This window comes from Podarcis cretensis (genome assembly GCF_951804945.1).
Source record: "Podarcis cretensis genome assembly, chromosome: 10".
Classification (NCBI taxonomy): Eukaryota; Metazoa; Chordata; class Lepidosauria; order Squamata; family Lacertidae; genus Podarcis; species Podarcis cretensis.
This window is the reverse complement of record NC_137179.1, coordinates 14,347,707-14,368,225: the sequence shown is the minus strand read 5'-3', so window position 1 is coordinate 14,368,225 and position 20,519 is coordinate 14,347,707. Positions and strand designations below refer to the sequence as shown.

Here is a 20,519-nt window from a genome sequence, read left to right as displayed (position 1 = left end):
GGGCAGGTTGATTTTTAAAGTAATGTAATCATGCTTTAAATTTATGGTGCAGATAAGGTCTGTGTATGGGACGCGGGTGGCGCTGTGGTTTAAACCACATTGCTGCTTGGACTTGCCGATCGGAAGGTCGGCGGTTCGAGGCCCCGTGACAGGGTGAGCTCCTGTTGTTTGGTCCCAGCTCCTGCCAATCTAGCAGTTCAAAAGCACGCAGTGCAAGTCGATAAATAGGTATCGCTCCGGCAGGAAGGTAAACGGCATTTCTGTGCACTGCTTTGGTTTTGCCAGAAGCGGCTTAGTCATGCTGGCCACATGACCTGGAAAAACTGTCTGCGGAAGCAGACAAACGCCGGCTCCCTCGGCCTGTAAAGCGAGATGAGCGCCGCAACCCCAGAGTCGTTTATGACTGGACTTAACTGTCAGGGGTCCCTTTACCTTTAAGGTCTGTGTATACCCAGAAATAAGCCCTAATGTGCTTCCAGAGAGGTGTCCATCGTGGGATGGGTACTCTTGATGCATTCAGATTTTTTGCAAGGTCCACACAATGCATGGGCAAATGCTAAGCTATATTCTCCACCCCTACCCTAAATTTGATCTGGAGAAAATCCTGTAATGAAACAACCTGGTGACAACGACCCATTTGAGATAGCTTAATCCATTTGCAATATTAAATCCCCATCTGTGAGCATAGCAACATAGGCTTTCTACTTTAGGTCTATCTAGCTTACCATTGTCAGTACCAGACCAAAGTAGAGGAGTGACGGACCTTGTCATTCAGCAACATTAGGAAGACCAGACCTGGTCTCTGCACCCTTGACTTTCAGCTGGTGGGTCAGGGGAGCAGCTCCGCCAACGTGCAAATAAATGTCAACACTAGAGGTGCCCCCCGCCCCGGCCCATGTTGCTCACCGACACTGCAGCAACAACTATGGGAAGCGCAGGAAGTCCTGTCTGGATTGGCCTCCTGGCTGCCTGCTTGCTCAGTCCACTGGACTATTCCCCCATTGGCTCACTCAACTGGGCTGTCTGCTTGCTTAAACTCCAGGCTTCCCTCCCTCTGCTGTGCATGCGAGTGAGTGAGCAGGCAGGCGGTGGTGACGACAATGGCAGTGGTAATGTGGTAAGGCCCTTCTGTCAACTTGCTTGCTTTGTGTGCCTGTTCATTTGTGCCACCAGCCTGCTTGCTTCATTCGCCCATTGTTGTCACACTGCAGATCACGTGGCCCCCTGCTGCCAACCACGTGAACTGTAGCGTGATGCACGTTCCCACCTTGCATAAATATTATATAGTAAGAAATTAAGAAATGCTTGCTTGGGTTAAAGGTGGGTCCTGAGTCTAAAAAAGTTGAAAACTACTGATTTACACTGATTGGCAGCAACTCCCCAGGGTTTCAGACAATGAATTTTTCCCAGCCCTGAATGGAGGTGTTTGGGATTGAGCCTGGGGCACCCTGCGTGCAAACAGGTCCCACCTACCACTGAACCTTCCCTTTTTATTCGTACTCTGCCCACGGTTGCAGCTTAAGGCATCATTTTCCCCTGTGGTGTTTTGCAGGGAAGAAGAGGAGGAAAATCTACTGCCAAATCACTCAGCACCTACTTGAGAACCATCAGATGTGGAAGAAAGTCGTTGCGGAGGAGGAACGGAAAGCTGGGGCAGAAAAGCAACCCTCCGAAGAGATTGAGGCTATAAAAGAGGAGGAGGAAGAAAAAGGGAAGCCCAGAGGGGAAGAGGAATGCAAAGCTCCCGAGACAAACCAATGACAAGGATAGAATGTTGAGCAGTATTTTGAGACAAGGATGACTTGCGCACCTGTTCCTTTTTACAAGCCAGCACAACACTTAGACACAACACTGTAGAAATACGGGATAATGCACCTACAGCTGTTTAAGTTGTTTCTCTTTACCTTTAAACTCCTCCGCTCAAAGAAGCTTTCACACTGCAACACCAACTTTTACAGACTTTCGTATGGGATGGGAATATTAGCTTGGGTTTATCAGCTTCATTTTGTTTTGTTTTTGTTTTCGTTTTTTTAATGATGGCATATTATGGTAACTGATAATGAAAGAGAAAAGAAGGAGGAGAAATTTCTGCTCGCAGTGAAGGGAGTGGCGGTTGCCTTTGTTCTTCTGTCTCCATGATATGGCGTCAGTGATCTTATCTGTGAAATATTGGTTCTGTTCTGCCAGTATAGATACACATGTGAGGTGATACGCATAGCATCCCTGAACAAATGGATGTTGCATTTGAGGCTGGCTGTGACACTAGAGTATGTTATCTCAGCACATGCGCATAAGGTTCCGACCCCAGAATGTCAAGAAAATGGCTCCAGCATGGGATGTAAATTTTGTCTGCAAATGTGACCTCCTTATCTTTCTCAGCCTCGGGAAGCCTGTGTTAGAAGCACTCTGTCTTTCTTCTTCCGCACAACTCAGAATAATTCGGGCAGGCATAACCCAGGGGCAGCTTTGGGCTCTGCAAAGCAAGGGCAGCCAATGGCTGGAGCAATCTCTTCTGCAGCTGGCTGGTAGCTTGTTTCCTAAAAGGGGCATCCATTGGCAAGTTAACACTGGCTGTATTCACATCTGCAGACTGTACAAGTTTACACTGGACCACGCGTTTGCTTTGTACACGTTGCAAACGGCCGACACCAGTCGCCTGCAGAAGGGAATGCACATCCAACCACTGGCGCTCATCTGTCATGTCCAAAGGTATTCCCAGTCTCTTGAATCAGAAAGCGCTGGGGAGAGAGATTTGCATGGCACTCTTCAATGCCTCCTTTGATAATAATCACATGATTCCAGATGTCTTGTGGGCTTATGAAAAAAGGGACTCCAGTTGCCATCAGTGCCAGCCAGAGTAACCAGTGGTCAAGGATGATAGGCATTGTAATCTTTCAACATCTGGAGGGACATAAGTCCCCTTCCTTGAAAAAGCCATGACAGATTTCCAAAGAGCCCCAGAGTTCTCCAAAACACAGTTTGGGAAACTACTGACGAGTCTAACTCTTGGCAAAAGCCCCTGTGGAAAGCATCTGTTCAAAAGTTGGGGGGGGGGACTTTTGAGGGTGGGGTTATCTTTCTGCTCCTCTTTCAGGACAGGGATTAACCATGCTTCTCCTTTTCAGTGAAGGTGGTTTCCGATGTAGCCTTTGACGTCCGCTGGAAAAAATCTTATGTAGAATAAGTTATAATTTAACTTTTCCAATATAGGTATGCTTGCAGGGCTACAATAATCTGGCAAATGCATGCATTAGGTTTCAAGTCCCCCTCAAAATACCTTTAAGGAGGCATTGTGACTGGGTGGGTGCAGAACAGGTGTGGAGAAAATTTGGCCCTCCAGATGTTTCAGACCCACACCTCCCAATGACCATGCTTGCTGGGGCTGATGGGAGTCATTGTTCAGAAACAGCTGGAGAACTGACAGTTCCTCACACCCAGTGTAGAAAATGATATGAACTTAGGAGCCAAATGCACATTGTAAGTGTTTATTTTTTCTGTTCTCATTCTACTCACAGCCCCTAATGTTGGTCATGTGGGGTTTTATTTTTAAAAGGAGGTTTCACTCTTTAAAAGCAGCAGGATGAGAGATGTGGAATCATCCAGGATCTTTGAAGTCAAAGGACCTTTGCAGTGCTTAAACTGAAGAGCACAGAGCCCTACCCCTTGTGTGTGAGAGAGCAGCCACTGGAAGTGAGGTCAAAGCATGTCATTCCGCATTATTAATTGGTAATTAATAGCTTGTTTAGATCCTCCTTGATCCAACAGAAGGATTTATTTATTTTTACTTTGGAATTCAGTTTTGCTGTTTTGAAAAGCAAACAGAAGATCAGGTCTTCAGCAGTATGTTTTCTTTGGTCGCTTAACTGAATTTTTTTTTTTTTTTTAATCTCCTTGTCCATGATTTGCTTATCTATATGTAAATATGGAAATGCCTTTTGGGCCTTGTAGATAATAAGGGGAAAGAAGGGTGGGGCATTTTTGTAAAGATAATTTAAGAGAAAAAGAAAAAAAGCTATTTTTAAAAAATAAAATGTAGCCATTTGCTCGTTCGACAAATAAGATCTTGCATAATTGGATAACTGAGTTTCAGTATCAAGAGTCTAGCCATTGATCACTGCCCAACTTGAGTTTCAGTAGCACTGTATGTGGAGAGGGATCTGCTTGCATAACTTAAAAGTGTGCTCAGAAATTGTGCCAAAGTTAGTGTGCCATTTCCTGAGACCCAGTACCTTAGGTCTCGTGCATGATGCTTCAACGGTGGTTATTTACCTGCCTTCTTTTCCCAATCTTGCTTCTCAGTGGCCTCTAGGTACCACACCCTGCAGGATTACTAGCATCAGCTGTCATGTGCAAGTTAAGCATTTTCCAGGGAAACGCATCTTCAGCATCAGAGTCTAGTCGTTCAGTGTCCCTGACTCCTTTGTGCTAGGAAAAAGGCAAAGGCAAAGGAGAGGGAACTTGATTAGGGGGCTGTTGTCTCTCACGCTGTTTTAGGCCACATCCTCACCCAATTTATAGCATGGTTATATTAACTGTCACAGCTTTGTCCATGGAATCCTGGGAACTGTAGTTTGTTAAGGGTGCTGAGAGTAGTTAGGGGAAACCGGTTCCCCCTCACAGAACTACAGATGCCGGAGAAGAGGAATTGGTTGTTGAACCACTTGGGGAATTGTAGCTCTGTGAAGGGGAATACGGACCTCATAACAACTCCCAGCACCTATAACAAACTTAAGTTCCCAGGAATGTTTGGAGGAAACCATTGCTGTTTAATAAAGTACCATAGTATAACAGTGCTTTAAGTGAATGGGTGCAGATGTGGCCTTAGTAATGTCCTGTAAGTGGCAAGAGTAGACCAAAAAATAGAGATTGAGGTGAATCACAGAAATGACCATCTCTTTACACACACACACACACACACACACACACACACACACACACACACACACTTCCTCCCATGGTTGTCCTGAAATGTAAAAGATAGATGTCAGACACACGTGTTGTATAAATGCAAAGAACTGGGATTAGTTCAGTCAGGTCTGGCGCAAGACATCTCACTTCCTGAGGCAAATGGCAAGATGGTGCCCTCCCTCGATTCCATAGACAGAATCCAACTCTGCTAGTAGTTCGATCTTTCTTAGGCGCCACCTTGTGGCATCCTCCACCAAAACTCAGGTCAGCCAGATAGTTTAGCAGGTACAGCTCTGTTCTCCAATAGCTTGCCACCACTCCTCATCTCTTCCCCCCTCCCACTGCCTCACTTTACCTCATAGTAAGGCTGGCCCCAATGATGATTTCCTACTGAGTGCGCCCTTAACGTCTGGATTTGTCGGTGTGTGAAATGACCCTTATTTCAAAACTTAAGAATCCCAGGCCTGTGATATATATGCCAGTGTGATGTCATGATCACAGCCCTTTCTGTGATTTTTCTCAGTGCTTATCCTTGTCTTTGTTTATGGCCTCTTCGCCCCTCAAGGTTGAATCTGGCTGTATTTTCAGCTAGCTTGGCGCTGTTGTGGGAGAGGTTGTTTCTCTGCCTGCTTCCTGTCTTCTTGTTCCCACAATTCCTGCATTCAATGAAGCCCGTCTTCCTTTTCAGGAGTGCTTGCATTCTCATATTATCCCGACTTTTCTGGCCTCCTCTAGTTCTTTTAATACAACTCAAAATCGCCAGGAAATCTCTGGCTTATGCACCCAAAAGTTTGTGCCCAGCACCCTCCCACCACCTTATCTGTAATTTGAGGACAAGATTTCTGGGAAACCCACGAGGCTCCCTTGGAGGGGAACTCCAAAGTCCCTTCATGCACAGAGTGCTACCTACACAGCCCTCTGGGTTGGTGGAAGAGAGTTGGGGAGGGTTACCATTCTGTACTAAAATGCAAGGGTTGCTCTGAGCTGCTGATATTTTACAAAAATAAATAAATAAATTGTTAACCTCACCAAGCATGGGTTAAACGAAATGCTTGTGGTCAAAGGAATATTCCTCTTTGCAGTTTTCTCTGAAGCACAATCAGTGACTGCAGTCCAAACCCATATCCCAAAAAAATTAACCAGAATTCCAGTTCCAGGGTGTGTGCATTTTTTGTGGGGAAAGCTGTGTGTTTTGCATAACCTTTCTGCGTATCGTGCCCAAACACATTTCTCATGGTGTCCGGAAGCCCTTTAATGTATTTTGGTAAACTCGCTGGGCCTTTCTTCATCAGCAAGATTTCTTTTGCAATAAATGCACAGGTCAACAGTCTGCATGGCTTGCAACCCTGAAATCACAGCTCAGAGCTGTCTGTAGCTTCACAGTAATTGTTTTAATAGAGAGACATTCCTAACTCCAGGCCCCTGCCTGCTCCTAAAAACTAGCTCTGCTGGAAAGCTCCTGGGAATCCTTAGGTGAGCAAGAAAGAGAATATTTGAAAGGAGGGAGTAACTTTGGAAGCAGGGTAAAATCCAGATATTGTCTTTTGCCAGTGGTGGTCATTAGAACTAGATCTGCTTTTGTTTCCATTGTGCTGTTGGTTTCTGTAGCGTTGGTGTGACTGTTTCTAACTTAACTCGACAAGCCTTTCTTGCAAGTGCAGTAGCTAACCCAACCTCCTTATAAGCCTAAAGAGTTTCTGAGTGATCAGGATCAGGAATGAAGAGCATTTTTCAACCCAAACTGATGAGAAGAACAGTGATGAAGGCAAAAATAGACATAGTTATATAATAAGATCCCTGCAGGATCAGGTGCACAGACCAACTAGTAGTAGCCATTGATAGCCTTGTCCTCCCCTAAATTTATATCACAGTGGCTGAGTGGGGAATTGAACCCTGTTCAATCCCAATCCCTTAACTGCTACACCACACATAAAATGGCATGGCATAGTTGCAGCTCCCACACAGCCCAGAATTTTTTGTTCCTTGGTGTGGCGGATTGCTCTTAAAAAGTATCCATTTCAGGATAAGGACTAATCCCTTGGAAAATATTGTTATGACACACTTACAGGATTTTTGGTTTCGGTTTTGTTTGGCTGAAAGGAATATAAGTGGCTTTATCAAACGCCAACTCAGTTTTGCCCTTCATTGACAATGCTCAGTGGGAGAGATTTTGTATATGGTGTCGCTAGGAATTGGACACCAAAGAGCCGTGCCATTTTCTGGTTTCTTGAAAAGTTGGGTGTCCCCCAGCTGGCAAGCACGTTTCCAGCATAATTAGCCTTGGAACTGATGGGATTTTGAACTCAAATGGTTGAATGAGAAGAGATCATGTAATTTCAGGGCGGGGAATGGGTGTCAAAATCATTTCCACCTCACTCAAACTCTTATGTCTGCTTTTGAAACTCTCGGCCAAGTTCCAGATCTGCATTATGCACTGAATTTGGGATCGTCTTAGTTACAAATTAGGAAGTAAGCCCTTTGAGGCAGTCAAAAAATTCAGCATGCTTTGTTTGTTTATATCGCTAAAGATGCAGTGGACATTGTTAGAGGAAAATTTGGATTGAGATGGAAGGAACTGTTCCATCCAGGCAATGAAACTCTTGCTAATGGTGGGTTCATACCATCATGCATGTTGATGGAAGTTATGAACAGCAGAACCGGCTCTTTCATTTAGCAGAGTGAGCAGGCAGGTGCTAGGAGCAGTGATCACAGCATTCTGGCTGTTCCTCATAAGCCTCCACAAACTGCTCCCCTCTGAGGAGGACAGGCCACACGGCCTGTTCTGGACCCTCTCTACAAATCTACTCTAGTGCCTCGGGTATGGTGGAGAACACTCTCCTCTGGCCAGCATCGAAGCAAGATTCATCTGCCAGCCCAGTCAGCTTCTGAAAGTGGAATGGAGAGCAGGGCGCCATCTTGACCTTCACCTCAAACAGTAAAATGTCTTGGAAAGTAAATTGAAACAAATAGAAAAGCCCTTGCAGGTAGGTGAGTTCCATACACACCTTGGAGCTCCAGCCTTCAATCAGATTATAATTGGATTAGAGCATCTGAATGTGAGCGATAGAAGAGTTGTGGCCTTTGTATTTCAACTCAAATCTCAAGCATTTGCATTATCTGAACCTCTGGTTAACCTGTCCCAGTGGCTCAAATGTTATTATTCCTGATATCGCCTGATCCTATTTTACTGGAGAGGCCTATTAAGAGAGGAGGTGTTGTGTGGAAGGCCAAGGTTCCAGCCTACCCACAGAAGGGATCTGCTAGGCCTCTTGTCTCTGTTTGGCAACTGGAAGACCCAGATGCTGCTACTCAGGGGGTCAGCTTTGGCCCACAGGCTCCTCAGTTGCCAATTCCTGGCCCACACTATTTTGTCCCAGGCATGCCTTTTCATACGCGTGATCCCCGCCGATTTGCCTGCGCTCGTTCTGGTGCACAGCATCCACACCAGGTGATGCTTAACCGTTTGTTTCCCAGATGCAAGCATATAGCCTCACGTCATTTGCATAATCGCACATCCCCACGTTTGAAATACATTCTGCAACTACGTCCAGCTTTGATCCGACTAATCCTCCGAGGTTAAAAATGGTGCCCTAGGCGACCCTTTGAAAGATGATGATGTACTTGACTGTCACAAGACTTGAAGCCGATTCCTTTGTTAGTGCAAAATTCACATTGGGACAAATGGGTGTGCACACCCTGTAAAAGCATTTCACGCCCATTTGTCTCCCCAGCGAATCATTTTGCTTCCCAACACTCAAGGTGTGGAGCTCCTCCTCTGAGGTGTGTCTGTTGATGACACAGGCTATGTTTTCTAATCAACCTGAGCCTTCGGCAGATCGTGGCGGTCCTTGTTTATTACTTGTTAAAGAATGCATTCTCAATGTTCCATTACATAGTTTTGCACCTTTCTTTTTTAGAAGAGTCCTTTTGCAGAGTTTACGGGCGCTAAAATCTTGCAGGTTTTCCTCTAAAGCAATATCTTGAGCTATCCACTTCTTTTTTAAAAAAGAAGAAAACTACGAAAACATAAGGGCATGAGCCAACCAGAGTTCAGCACTTCCAGTGCTTGATATTAAAGGTAGTGTTCAGCCTCACACTCTGCCTCTCCTGCATGCCATCAAAGCCTGGCTGCTATTTCTCTCAGAAACTATTATTTCATAAGGTCTTGGAGCATGAGAATGAAGCTCAGGGGTGGCAAAGGTGCCAGATGTGTCAATTCAGCCCCCTCTGTCCAGCACCCCAGGCCATGCTCCTCTCTGGTCCTGATTCCCCCCCCCCCCTTGAGAGTTCCTGCCAAGTGGGAATGTCTCCTTGACCTCAGACCGTGCCTCTTCCATACCTGCACAATGGTAAAATTTGCATTTGCTGCTCCTCCCACTCTTCTCTCTGGCTCCGCCCACTGCCGGCATGCGATTTCTCCCTTTCCCCAGAAGGGGGGTGCGGCCATTAGGCTGAAAATTGTTTCCCAGTCCCTGAAGTTGCTGAAAAAGGAGAACTGGGGGTGGGAAGTGGGGAGCTAGCGGCTTCAGAAACACACAACGTTCCCCCTTGAGGCTGCAATTCTATGCAGATGAACCTGGGAGCCAGTCCTGTTGAGGTCAGTGAGTGGGACTGGGCTGCAGATTTCTCCTTGAAATTGGGACTAAGTGCCTCATTTTTGGCTGACTCGTGCCCAAAGGGAACTGCCAACCAAAGTAGGAAGGTGGACGGGGACGTGCCATCAGTATTGGTCCATTTTAAACACGGTGTTCTTTTCACTAAGTACTACATTCATTAATTTATATTTATATATTGTCAATATTGTTGTAATAACCAAGCCTCCTCTTTTCGTTTTGAACACTTCAAGAACAAGGCCTTGTATTTTGTGTGTGTGAGTGTGTGTGATTTTCTTTTTTTCTTCTTTTTTTTTAAAGATGATGCTCTTTCACGGACCGGCGGAAATCTTTTTTTTACCTTTCACTGATATCCTTGCACTTAAGACATGTAGCAATACTTAATATATTCCCTTCACAAGTATTTGTTAAGTGATTTTTAGTTAATGGCTGATAAATGTTTTGTACAAAATAGATTCTGTACAGGGATTTAAACAAAAAAAAAACAAAAACAAAAAACAAAGAGAGAAATCTTTTAGATAAACATTATTTATTTTTACTGTTTTTTGTAAGTTAGACACTATAATGATGCTCCTCTTTTTTGCCAGAATTACTGGAAGTGCCTCTTGGTATAAATGTATAATAGTAAATATGTATTCAGAATTATTAGAGATAAAACTTGTCACAAAAAATGAACAATGTGGATGTTGCAATGTGAAGAAAAACAAATATAATTCTGTGGTATCATATTGGTTTGCTGTTCTTTCTTTCCTTTGAACGTTTCCAAGTACGTTTCTGAGCACAATTCAAAGTGTTGTTGCTGACCTTTAAAGCCCTAAATGGCCTCGGTCCAGTATACCTGAAGGAGCGTCTCCACCCACATCGTTCTGCCTGGACACTGAGGTCCAGCACCAAGGGCCTTCTGGCGGTTCCCTCACTGCGAGAAGCCAAGTTACAGGGAACCAGGCAGAGGGCCTTCTCAGTAGTGGCACCTGCCCTGTGGAACACCCTCCCACCAGATGTCAAAGAGAACAACAACTACCAGGCTTTTAGAAGACATCTGAAGGCAGCCCTGATTAGGGAAGCTTTTAATGTTTGATGTATTACAGTATTTTAATATTTTTTTGGAAGCCGCCCAGAGTGGCTGGGGAAGCCCAGCCAGATGGGCGGGGTATAAATAAATTATTATTATTATTATTATTATTATTATTATTATTATTATTATTGAAGGCTGGTTCTCTGATGCTACATTCTTTTTTTCTTTTTGTTTAAAGAATAATACTTTATTTAGAATTCAACAATAACAAGGGGGAAAACCACAGCAGTTGCTACATCAATTCATCACAATTAACCAATTTTAACAATATATAAATAGTAATAGAAAAATTACACATCACTTTTAACTTACCGAACTTGTTATATTACACTTTTATCTCTTTATCTCTTTCTTAATATATGAAAAAGAGAAAGACCAAGAAAGGAGGCACAAAACAGAAAAAAAAGAAGAGGAAGAAGAAGGGGGGGATGAGGGGAAGGGAGAAAAGGAAAAACAAAACAAAACCATTTGGCTTCCAATTAGACTCACTGTGTTATTATTTCTACAATTTTCTCTGATGCTACTTTCTGCAGGGGAAAAAAAATAAAGGCTACAAATGCCGCTAGGATAATGGTGACAATACAGCATTTGTATAGCACTTTGACATTGCCTAATTTTGATCCTTATGTTAGGGGTTAGGGGATCCTGTAATGCAGGAATCACAGCTAAAGAATCCCTGGCAAGACTGTGTATGACTTGAACTCAGCACAAAGCAAGTTCATTCTGCACCACAGGAACATGTCACGTCCCAGACTCAGTGGCAGGCAGTTGACCAAATTCCATCTTGTAAATTCATTCTTCTATGTTCTCCATTTTGTGGCTCGGCCCCTACATCTCCTTCTTGCTCCTCGGATAAAAGGACCACATTCCACATCCCACCCCCACTATTATCTCAACAGCCTTCCCCTCATCTCTCTGTTCCTTCCTCTTCAAATCTCTCTCTCCCCCACCCCACAATAATTAGGGTGTGTTGAGTTTTTCAGCTTTCAAATTCCCAAAATGAGAGGTGCCAAAGAGTTGTGGCACGATTCGTGAATTCAAAAAAAAAAAATTTGGTTAAATTAACTGAGTTTTGCTTGGGAAGTAAAATGTGTGTAAAATTTCATAGACATCTTTAGAAATGATTACCTAGTACTTGCAGTTATATTCCATATTAATATTATTTTTATTGTTGCTTTTATTTAGCATCGCCTGACATTTTCAGAAGGGAAAATCAAAATTCTTTGGTTTTCCAAAAGCAGATTATGTGCTTCTTCATCAGACGTAGACTTGCCAAGCTAAATATTGTCCAGTCATGAAAATAATAGCAGATTTGAATTCCTCAAACCCATAAGCATTTTTTTTTTTAAAAAAAAAAACCTCACTGAAGAAATTTGCAAAAATTAAGTTTCACGCCCTAAAATGACACAAAACTACCCAACCACCCCATTTCTTTCACACATGCAGACATTCACCTACCAGCTACACCAAGTCCCACCCCCCAAGCTGTTTCTTCTGGATATGTGATCACAGTCACTTTCCTGGGAATATGCCCCCATTGAATCCAATACTTCTGAGCAAAAGTGTTTAGGGTTGCCTTGTAGGGAGATAGTTTGTGCTGTCGCCTTTCATGGCCAACAGCCGTATTTTGTCAGACACACAAATCGGCTTGAGAAGCTGATATTTATATACACACCTGCTTTGAGGTACATCGGAGCGTAAAGCCAAGCTAACTAGGTGGAAAACAGGCGTACAATGAAGTGCACCTCCGATTCATTAGATCGCTAAATATACCAGAAATGTGATACGACACATCCAAGTGGGAACCGTTTTCAGGTGAAAGGAGTGCTTAATGAGACACTCTTCTGCATTTGTTTTTCTGAGGCCTTCCCTGCTGCAAGACGGCCTTGCCGGAACAGCTGGACCACCCTGGGAAGAAAGCCAATTGGATACCATTAAGGGACCACACACAGATAACCGTCCTTTGCTAATATGGAAAACCGGTCACAGAGACAAGATCCCAAATCCACCTAGGATCTTCCCAGGAGAGGGGGAGCACCTTGTCCTGAGTGTTTCAGTGGGCTAAGCAGGAGAGGGGCCCCAAGGACTTTGGCTGCAGTGGGCTGAGGGGAACACAGCTCATGGGAAGGTTTAAAACAGGGGTCAGCAAACTTTTTCAGCAGGGCGCCTGTCCACTGTCCCTCAGACCTTGTGGGGGGCCAGACTATATTTGGGGGTGGGCGGGCAGGAAATGAACAAATTCCTATGCCCCACCCAGAGATGCATTTTAAATAAAAGGACACATTCTACTCACGTAAAAACAGGCTGATTCCCGGACCACCCACAGGCCGGATTTAGAAGGTGATTGGTCCAGATCCAGCCCGCGGGCCTTATATTGCCTACCCATGGTTTCAAATGTCTTACCTTAGAAACAATCTGGAGGACAAAATCAAGGAAGGAAGAAAATTAAGGAAGAGCGAATATTGTGTTCGGGGGAGTGGAGTAACTCCATGAGGAAAAATTCGGCAATCGGCTCTATGTTGGCTTTTATTTTTGTAAAGTGGCACGTAATGAGAGGGGCATGATAATGGCATGTAGGTTTCTGCATGATGTCGAGAAAGGTCTTTTGTAGCATGATTGATTGATTGATTGATTGAATTTATATACCGCCCTATACCCGGAGGTCTCAGGGCGGTTCACAGAAAAGATCACAATGTATAAAATCAAAATAAAAACAATAACCCAATAACACACACACACACACACACACACACACACACACACACACACACCAAAAAAAGAGCCACATTTCAGAAGGGCATAGGATGTCGATCAGGTCAACCAAAGGCCTGGTTAAAAAGGAACGTTTTTACCTGGCACCTAAAGGTGTATAATGAAGGCGCCAGGCGAATTTCCCTTGGGAGAGCATCTCACATGCAAGGAGCCACTGTAGAGAAGGCCCTGTTCTTGTGTTGTCACCCTCTGGACCTCTCGAGGAGGAGGCACACAAAGGAGGACCTCACAAGGTGATCTCAGGGTCCAGGTAGGTTCAAATGGAAAGAGGCGGTCCTTGAGGTGTTGCAGTCCTGAGCCATTTAAGGCAATAGAAGTTCTTCACAGCTTAGAGAAGCTTTGGAATTTGTTTCCGCAAGGTGTAGCCATGTCCTCCTACCTGGGCAGCTGTTAAGAGGAAGTTAAACAGATTAATGGAAGATAAGGCTATCTGTGGCTGCTCATCGTGTTGACTGTATATATCTTATCTCTGGTATTCAGAGGCAATATGCCTTTGGGAGAGTGGTGTTGCTTGTGGGGTTCCCACAGGAATCATGTTGGTCACTGTGGGAACAGGATGCTGGAGCACATTGGCCTCAGATCTGAGTCAGCTGGTGTCTTCCGATTTTGCAGTGTTCTTGGGGTTTTCAGAGTATTTATTTGTGATTATTTTTTAGACCTATTGAGGACTAATTGCATGTGTTTGGAAATACAGGAGTGTGGGCCTCCCCCATCCACTAGGGCACTCCTGCACAATGTGTGATATTGAAGGTAAAAAAGAAGGCAGGTCACCCATCTTTTTCTGGCTTTGTTGTCGTTTTGTCATGTCCAACTCTTCATGACCCCATGGACCAGAGCACGCCAGGCACTCCTGTCTTCCACTGCCTCCCGCAGTTTGGTCAAACTCATGCTGGTAGCTTCAAGAACACTGTCCAACCATCTCGTCCTCAGTCGTCCCCTTCTCCTTGTGCCCTCCATCTTTCCCAACGTCAGGGTCTTTTCCAGGGAGTCTTCTCTTCTCATGAGGTGGCCAAAGTATTGGAGCCTCAGCTTCACGATCTGTCCTTCCAGTGAGCACTCAGGCCTGATTTCCTTAAGAATGGATAGGTTTGATCTTCTTGCAGTCCATGGGACTCTCAAGAGTCTCCTCCAGCACCATAATTCAAAAGCATCGATTCTTCGGCGATCAGCCTTCTTTATGGTCCAGCTATAGCACAAATTGCACACCAGGATATACACGGGACAATGTTGCAAAATGTTAGGAAGGCTAGGAGATGGAGTTCTTGTAGTTTCAGTTTGCTTTTATTTCTAACTAGCCAGCGTTCTCTTGCGACATTCTCCTACAGCCTCCCTTTTTTGTGTCCGTGAGGCCTTAAGTAAGATTTGCAAGTGTTAAGTTAATCTTTGCAAAGCAAAGCTGTTACGATTTATGTAACTTTTTATCACGACAAGTGGTGACAAAACGTAACAACTAGTTACTTATCTCCTTGACTTGGTTGTCGCCATAACACCATACCCTCCAATGAAAATGGGGACGACCTAAGGAAAGTAGGACATTCCGGCATCAAATCAGAAACTGGGACAGCTTCTGTAAATCCAAGACTGTCCCTCGAAAATAGGGACACTTGGAGGGTCTGCACCAAAAGAAGCAAGCTTCTGAAATAATAAGAATTTGTAAAAAAATAAAAATAAAATAAATGATAAACATAAATTAAAAGCTAGATGATCCACTTGCAGCACCTAATTCTGCTGTTCTCTGCTGTTAATTAAAGTTGTTCCTAACTTATTTAGTTCGATATCTGAGACCAAGAAGGCCTGGACCTCTCAAACACTTCGCTGCTAACAATATTGCGCATAACCTGCTACGGAGTAACACTTGATGTTTCAGATCACCAAAACAAGCCATTCAGAGGAGGCTAATTTGGGGCTTAGTCTGCTTCCCCCCCCTTCTTTGGAAACAGAGGTGGTCTGTCTCTGTCTCCCTGAAAATACAAAGGAAGCCTAAATAGATATAAGTGAAATGAAAAGAACTCCTATTCATAATGAAATTACTACTCAGGGTTTTATGACACAGGGTTGCTACACTTAAGATGCTGAAATTGCATTTAAAAAAACAACAACAACCCAAAACCAATATGATGACAGTCTGTTGCTTTCTTGCTTTTGTCTTTTAAACACCTTTTCTTGTCTGAATAATTTTTCAGACAATCGGAATTGGAATGGACGAATCTGTCAATTTTTGATTCTCTCTGTGTCTTGTTTTTCCAATATTATATTAAGGTCTCCATATCTCCATATTTCCACATCAGTTTGGGAGTGTGTGTGTGTGTGTGTGTGTGTGTGTGTGTGTGTATAAAATCCCTTGTGTACATCCATCAGGGTTTTAGTGTAGATATCTCCTAATATACACATTTTTGTATGCAATCTCCCTCAATATGTGCATTTTTAAATGTTGCTTTCACTAATGTATGCAATTTTATCCACACTTTACCCCAGTCTATGCACTTTTTTGCACACACAAACATTCATTTCAAAATCTGCAGTAGCATGAATTTGGAAGGATGGCAGTTTTGTTCCACATCTTGTTTCAGAAAGTGTGGATTAGGTAAGCTTCCCCTTTAAACATGAACTGAGAACTGTATGCCGATATCCTGCCCAAATGTTGTCACTTTAATCCTGCAATTTGGGGGGGGGGAGGGTTAAGGGGGCTGCGAATGGATGTCTTCTAGGATAACACCCTAGAGGACAGGATCACACTTCAAAACGACCTTGACAGATTAGAGAACTGGGCCAAAACAAACAAGATGAATTTTAACAGGGAGAAATGTAAAGTATTGCACTTGGGCAAAAAAAATGAGAGGCACAAATACAAGATGGGGGACACCTGGCTTGAGAGCAGTACATGTGAAAAGGATCTAGGAGTCTTGGTTGACCACAAACTTGACATGAGCCAACAGTGTGACGCGGCAGCTAAAAAAGTCAATGCAATTCTGGGCTGCATCAATAGGAGTATAGCATCTAGATCAAGGGAAGTAATAGTGCCACTGTATTCTGCTCTGGTCAGACCTCACTTGGAGTACTGTGTCCAGTTCTGGGCACCACAGTTCAAGAAGGACACTGACAAACTGGAACGTGTCCAGAGGAGGACAACCAAAATGGTCAAAGGCCTGGAAACGATGCCTCATGAGGAACGGCTAAGGGAGCTGGGCATGTTTAGCCTGGAGAAGAGGAGGTTAAGGGGTGATATGATAGCCATGTTCAAATATATAAAAGGATGTCACATAGAGGAGGGAGAAAGGTTGTTTTCTGCTGCTCCAGAGAAGTGGACACGGAGCAATGGTTCCAAACTACAAGAAAGAAGATTCCACCTAAACATTAGGAAGAACTTCCTGACAGTAAGAGCTGTTTGACAGTGGAATTTGCTGCCGAGGAGTGTGGTGGAGTCTCCTTCTTTGGAGGTCTTTAAGCAGAGGCTTGAGAACCATATGTCAGGAGTGCTCTGATGGTGTTTCCTGCTTGGCAGGGGGTTGGACTCGATGGCCCTTGTGGTCTCTTCCAACTCTATGATTCTATGATTCTAAATAACATGGAAATTACATGCTAAACACAGCCTGTATACTATTAGTGTTCTAGAAGGCTGATCGCTGAAGAACTGATGCTTTTGAATTATGGTGCTGGAGGAGACTCTTGAGAGTCCCATGGACTGCAAGAAGATCAAACCTATCCATTCTGAAGGAAATCAGCCCTGAGTGCTCACTGGAAGGACAGATCGTGAAGCTGAGACTCCAATACTTTGGCCACCTCATGAGAAGAGAAGACTCCCTGGAAAAGGCCCTGATGTTGGGAAAGATTGAAGGCACAAGGAGAAGGGGACGACAGAGGACGAGATGGTTGGACAGTGTTCTCGAAGCTACCAGCATGAGTTTGACCAAACTGCGGGAGGCAGTGGAAGACAGGAGTGCCTGGCGTGCTCTGGTCCATGGGGTCACGAAGAGTCGGGCACGACAAAACGACTAAACAACAACAACAACAACAGAAGTGACTATTTTGGCTGCATTCACCTGGCAATTTATTCAGCGTGGATAGCTCAGTTGGTTAGAGCATGATGCTGATACTGCCAAGGTTGGAGGTTCGAGCCCCATATAGGACAGCTGCATATTCCTGCATTGCAGGGGGTTGGGTTGAATGATCCTTAGATTCTCTTCCAACTCTACAATTTCTTTTTCATGACTTTTCCCTAGCTGTTGCAGTCCACGTTATGTTTGAGCTTTCTTTCACACAACGTAAGAACTACTTCTGCAAGTAGATAATTAGGGACCGCTTACCAGCGGGAAGGTAAATGGCGTTTCCGTGTGCGGCTCTGGCTCGCCAGATGCAGCTTTGTCACGCTGGCCACGTGACCCGGAAGTGTCTCCGGACAGCGCTGGCCCCTGGCCTCTTAAGTGAGATGGGCGCACAACCCCAGAGTCTGTCAAGACTGGCCCGTACGGGCAGGGGTACCTTTACCTTTACCTTTTTAAGAACTACTTCCAGAACTATATAGGGCAAGTTTAGTGCTTAATTTCCATGTTATTTGCTTTCAGAAATAATGTGTTTGCAAATAACGTGGAAGTGAGTGCTAAACTTGTGCCATATTCCACTGTAGTTCCGGAAGTGGCATTTACATTGTGCAAAAGCACAATTATAATGCAGAAATTAACAGGTAGTAAAACGTCAGAGAAATGCAATAAACTGGCATGTGGATGCAGCTTTTATCCTGCTTCTTTCTCTCAGCATGTGAGGTTTTAATTGTACAAATGAGGAAAAAAACATCAGGGTCAATATTTCCTTCTGTCCCATACTGTTTCCCCTCCTCCATAATGACTAAGTAGCTAAAACCACAGCAAGACTCTGGCTGACTGAGAGCCAACCCCACACAAAAATGAAATAAAACACCTTGAACAGATCCCAACTAGATTTAATACAAATTATTATCCATTCTTTAATCATTCCCCCCTAATCTTGCTGGAATTTTATTATGCCTCACGCAACGTGCATGTGGTGCCTTAGAAAATGTTCACATTTTGACATAGTGGGGCCCACTCCCCCCCCCCCATTTTCACCTTCTAAATGATTCAGAATACGTTGTTGTGGGCATAGAAATGGACAGATTGCAACACCAAGACAGTGACTGGAGGCGAAATCTGAGATTAAGAGCATGCCAGCCTTCTTAAGGGAAATCCACATGCATCAGTGGCTGTCTGGGTTCAGAAGATCAAAAGTGGAACAGGGACCTAAGTGCCTTGCCATGCTGCTGGTCTGCATTGTCTGATATTCTGAGATATGTTGCCTTTGAATATGGATGTTTCACATTGGTGTAATGGCTAATGACCATAGGTAGTCATGTACTCCGTGGGCTTGTGGCCATTGCTACATGTCAGTATTCTCCACCATTTAGTACTCGACCACACTTCTGCTTGTCCATGCCTAGAAAAAAATGGATCCAACTGGTTTAGCCCTTGTCCCACTGCTTTCCCCTGGAAAACCCACTCTTTAGCGCTAAACCACAGCAAATGTCAGAGGAAACCTGATTCATGTTTGCTCCAATTGAGCAGTTCCCCTGGGGAAAAGCGGCTGAGAAAGCGGAAGTCTGGATGAGTTATTAATGATGCTCACTTCGAAGAGCAAATGTTAGCTTTTGATATAATTCCGCAGGTTATTAAGAACTGGTCCCTAGTTCAGACCTGGAGATATATAAGGAATAAGCTGGGTGATTTCTAGGCTCAGTAAGATCCACAGGCAATCTAGAAATCGATGTTCTCTACACAGCTGTGTTTGGGTTTGACAAACATGGGTTTGACATGATTTGCCAGTTAGTTTGTGCGACTTCGCGGTTTCAGGCTATGCCTTCAGAATGTTTAGACGGACATTACAGGAAAATTCTGGTGGAACATCATCTGTGCAGGTATGGTGCCCAAGCAGTAGAAGACCTATATCATTACAGTGGTACCTCGGGTTACATACGCTTCAGGTTACATAGGCTTCAGGTTACAGACTCCGCTAACCCATAAATATTACCTCGGGTTAAGAACTTCAGGATGAGAACAGAAATCGCGCGGCGGCGTAGCAGCAGCAGGAGGCCCCATTAGCTAAAGTGGTGTTTCAGGTTAAGAACAGTTTCAGGTTAAGAACAGACCTCCAGAATGAATTAAGTTCTTAACCCGAGGTGCCACTGTATTTACTGCACTGCTCCTTGTATTATGAAGCAATGGCAAAGTTTATTCTGAATTGATTAAAATACCTGATGGGGATGATCAAGCAAAAATTATACATTTGACTCTGACATATCCCTGACAGAGTTACAAGATTTCCAGTGGCTGCCCAAAAGCTGATGAGAAAATTTTATGGAGGTGAATATGTCAAATTGCAAAGATTTAATTGGGTGATTTAATTAAAAAAAAAAACAATTTGGATGCTTTTAAATGTATTGGTTCTCTTCACAGTTTGCATTTTAGAATATATTTTGTTTTATTTCCCCCTAACCTTTTCTACATTGTGTATTAGTAGTAGTAGGAGGAGTACTTTGTATGCATTTTAATGTAAAGACATATTTTGGTCACCATTGTTACTCAATTTTGTATGTATGTGTGTCAGGCTTGGAGAGTCCTCCTCTCCCTTCGATAACTTCACAGATAAGAATTAACGAGCAGTTGATATATTTATTGTCCTTTTATTACAGCATCATGTTGCAAGCACAAATGCACAGCTCTCTGCAAGGAGAGCAGTTGGCAACTCTAAACCCTCCTTCCGACTTCCAATGCATTTTAGGCGCCAACAGGAAGTCCCTCCCTCCCTCTGACTCCTTTGCTCTCTAATACGTTCAGACCTCTGAGTCCATGGGGAGGGGGGTCCCCCACACTCTCAAAGTGACGTCTCGACTAGCTGCCCCCTCCCTTTTGGTTCCCTTGCCATTATTTCAAAACTGGGTAACTCCTCCCTAAGCTGTTCAGCTTCTGTCTCTGTCTCTCTGCTTCTGAACATGCTGTGGACAAGGGGGGGGGTGACTCTTCCCCCTCCAGTTCTCCATCAGAGAGAAGCTGGTCTGCCATAGAATGCCTTCCCCAGTCCTCATCTTTAGACCATTCCCTGACAGTATGTATGCATGATGGCGACTTTTCTGTGGTTCTGTGACC

At 44.1% G+C, this 20,519-nt stretch overlaps 1 protein-coding gene across 2 annotated transcripts in view; it reads left to right on the top strand.

Annotated features, from left to right (window-relative positions):
- The window catches only part of PDE3A (phosphodiesterase 3A), a 272,985-nt gene extending 262,738 nt beyond the window's left edge, over positions 1–10,247 (top strand). For both annotated transcript variants that reach the window (XM_079992263.1, XM_079992262.1), the window contains one exon: positions 1,553–10,247. In XM_079992263.1, coding sequence (XP_079848389.1) covers positions 1,553–1,761 — 209 coding nt within the window. In that variant the 3' untranslated portion in view covers positions 1,762–10,247. The remainder of the gene's footprint in view (positions 1–1,552) is intronic.
- The last annotated feature ends 10,272 nt before the right edge of the window (positions 10,248–20,519 follow it).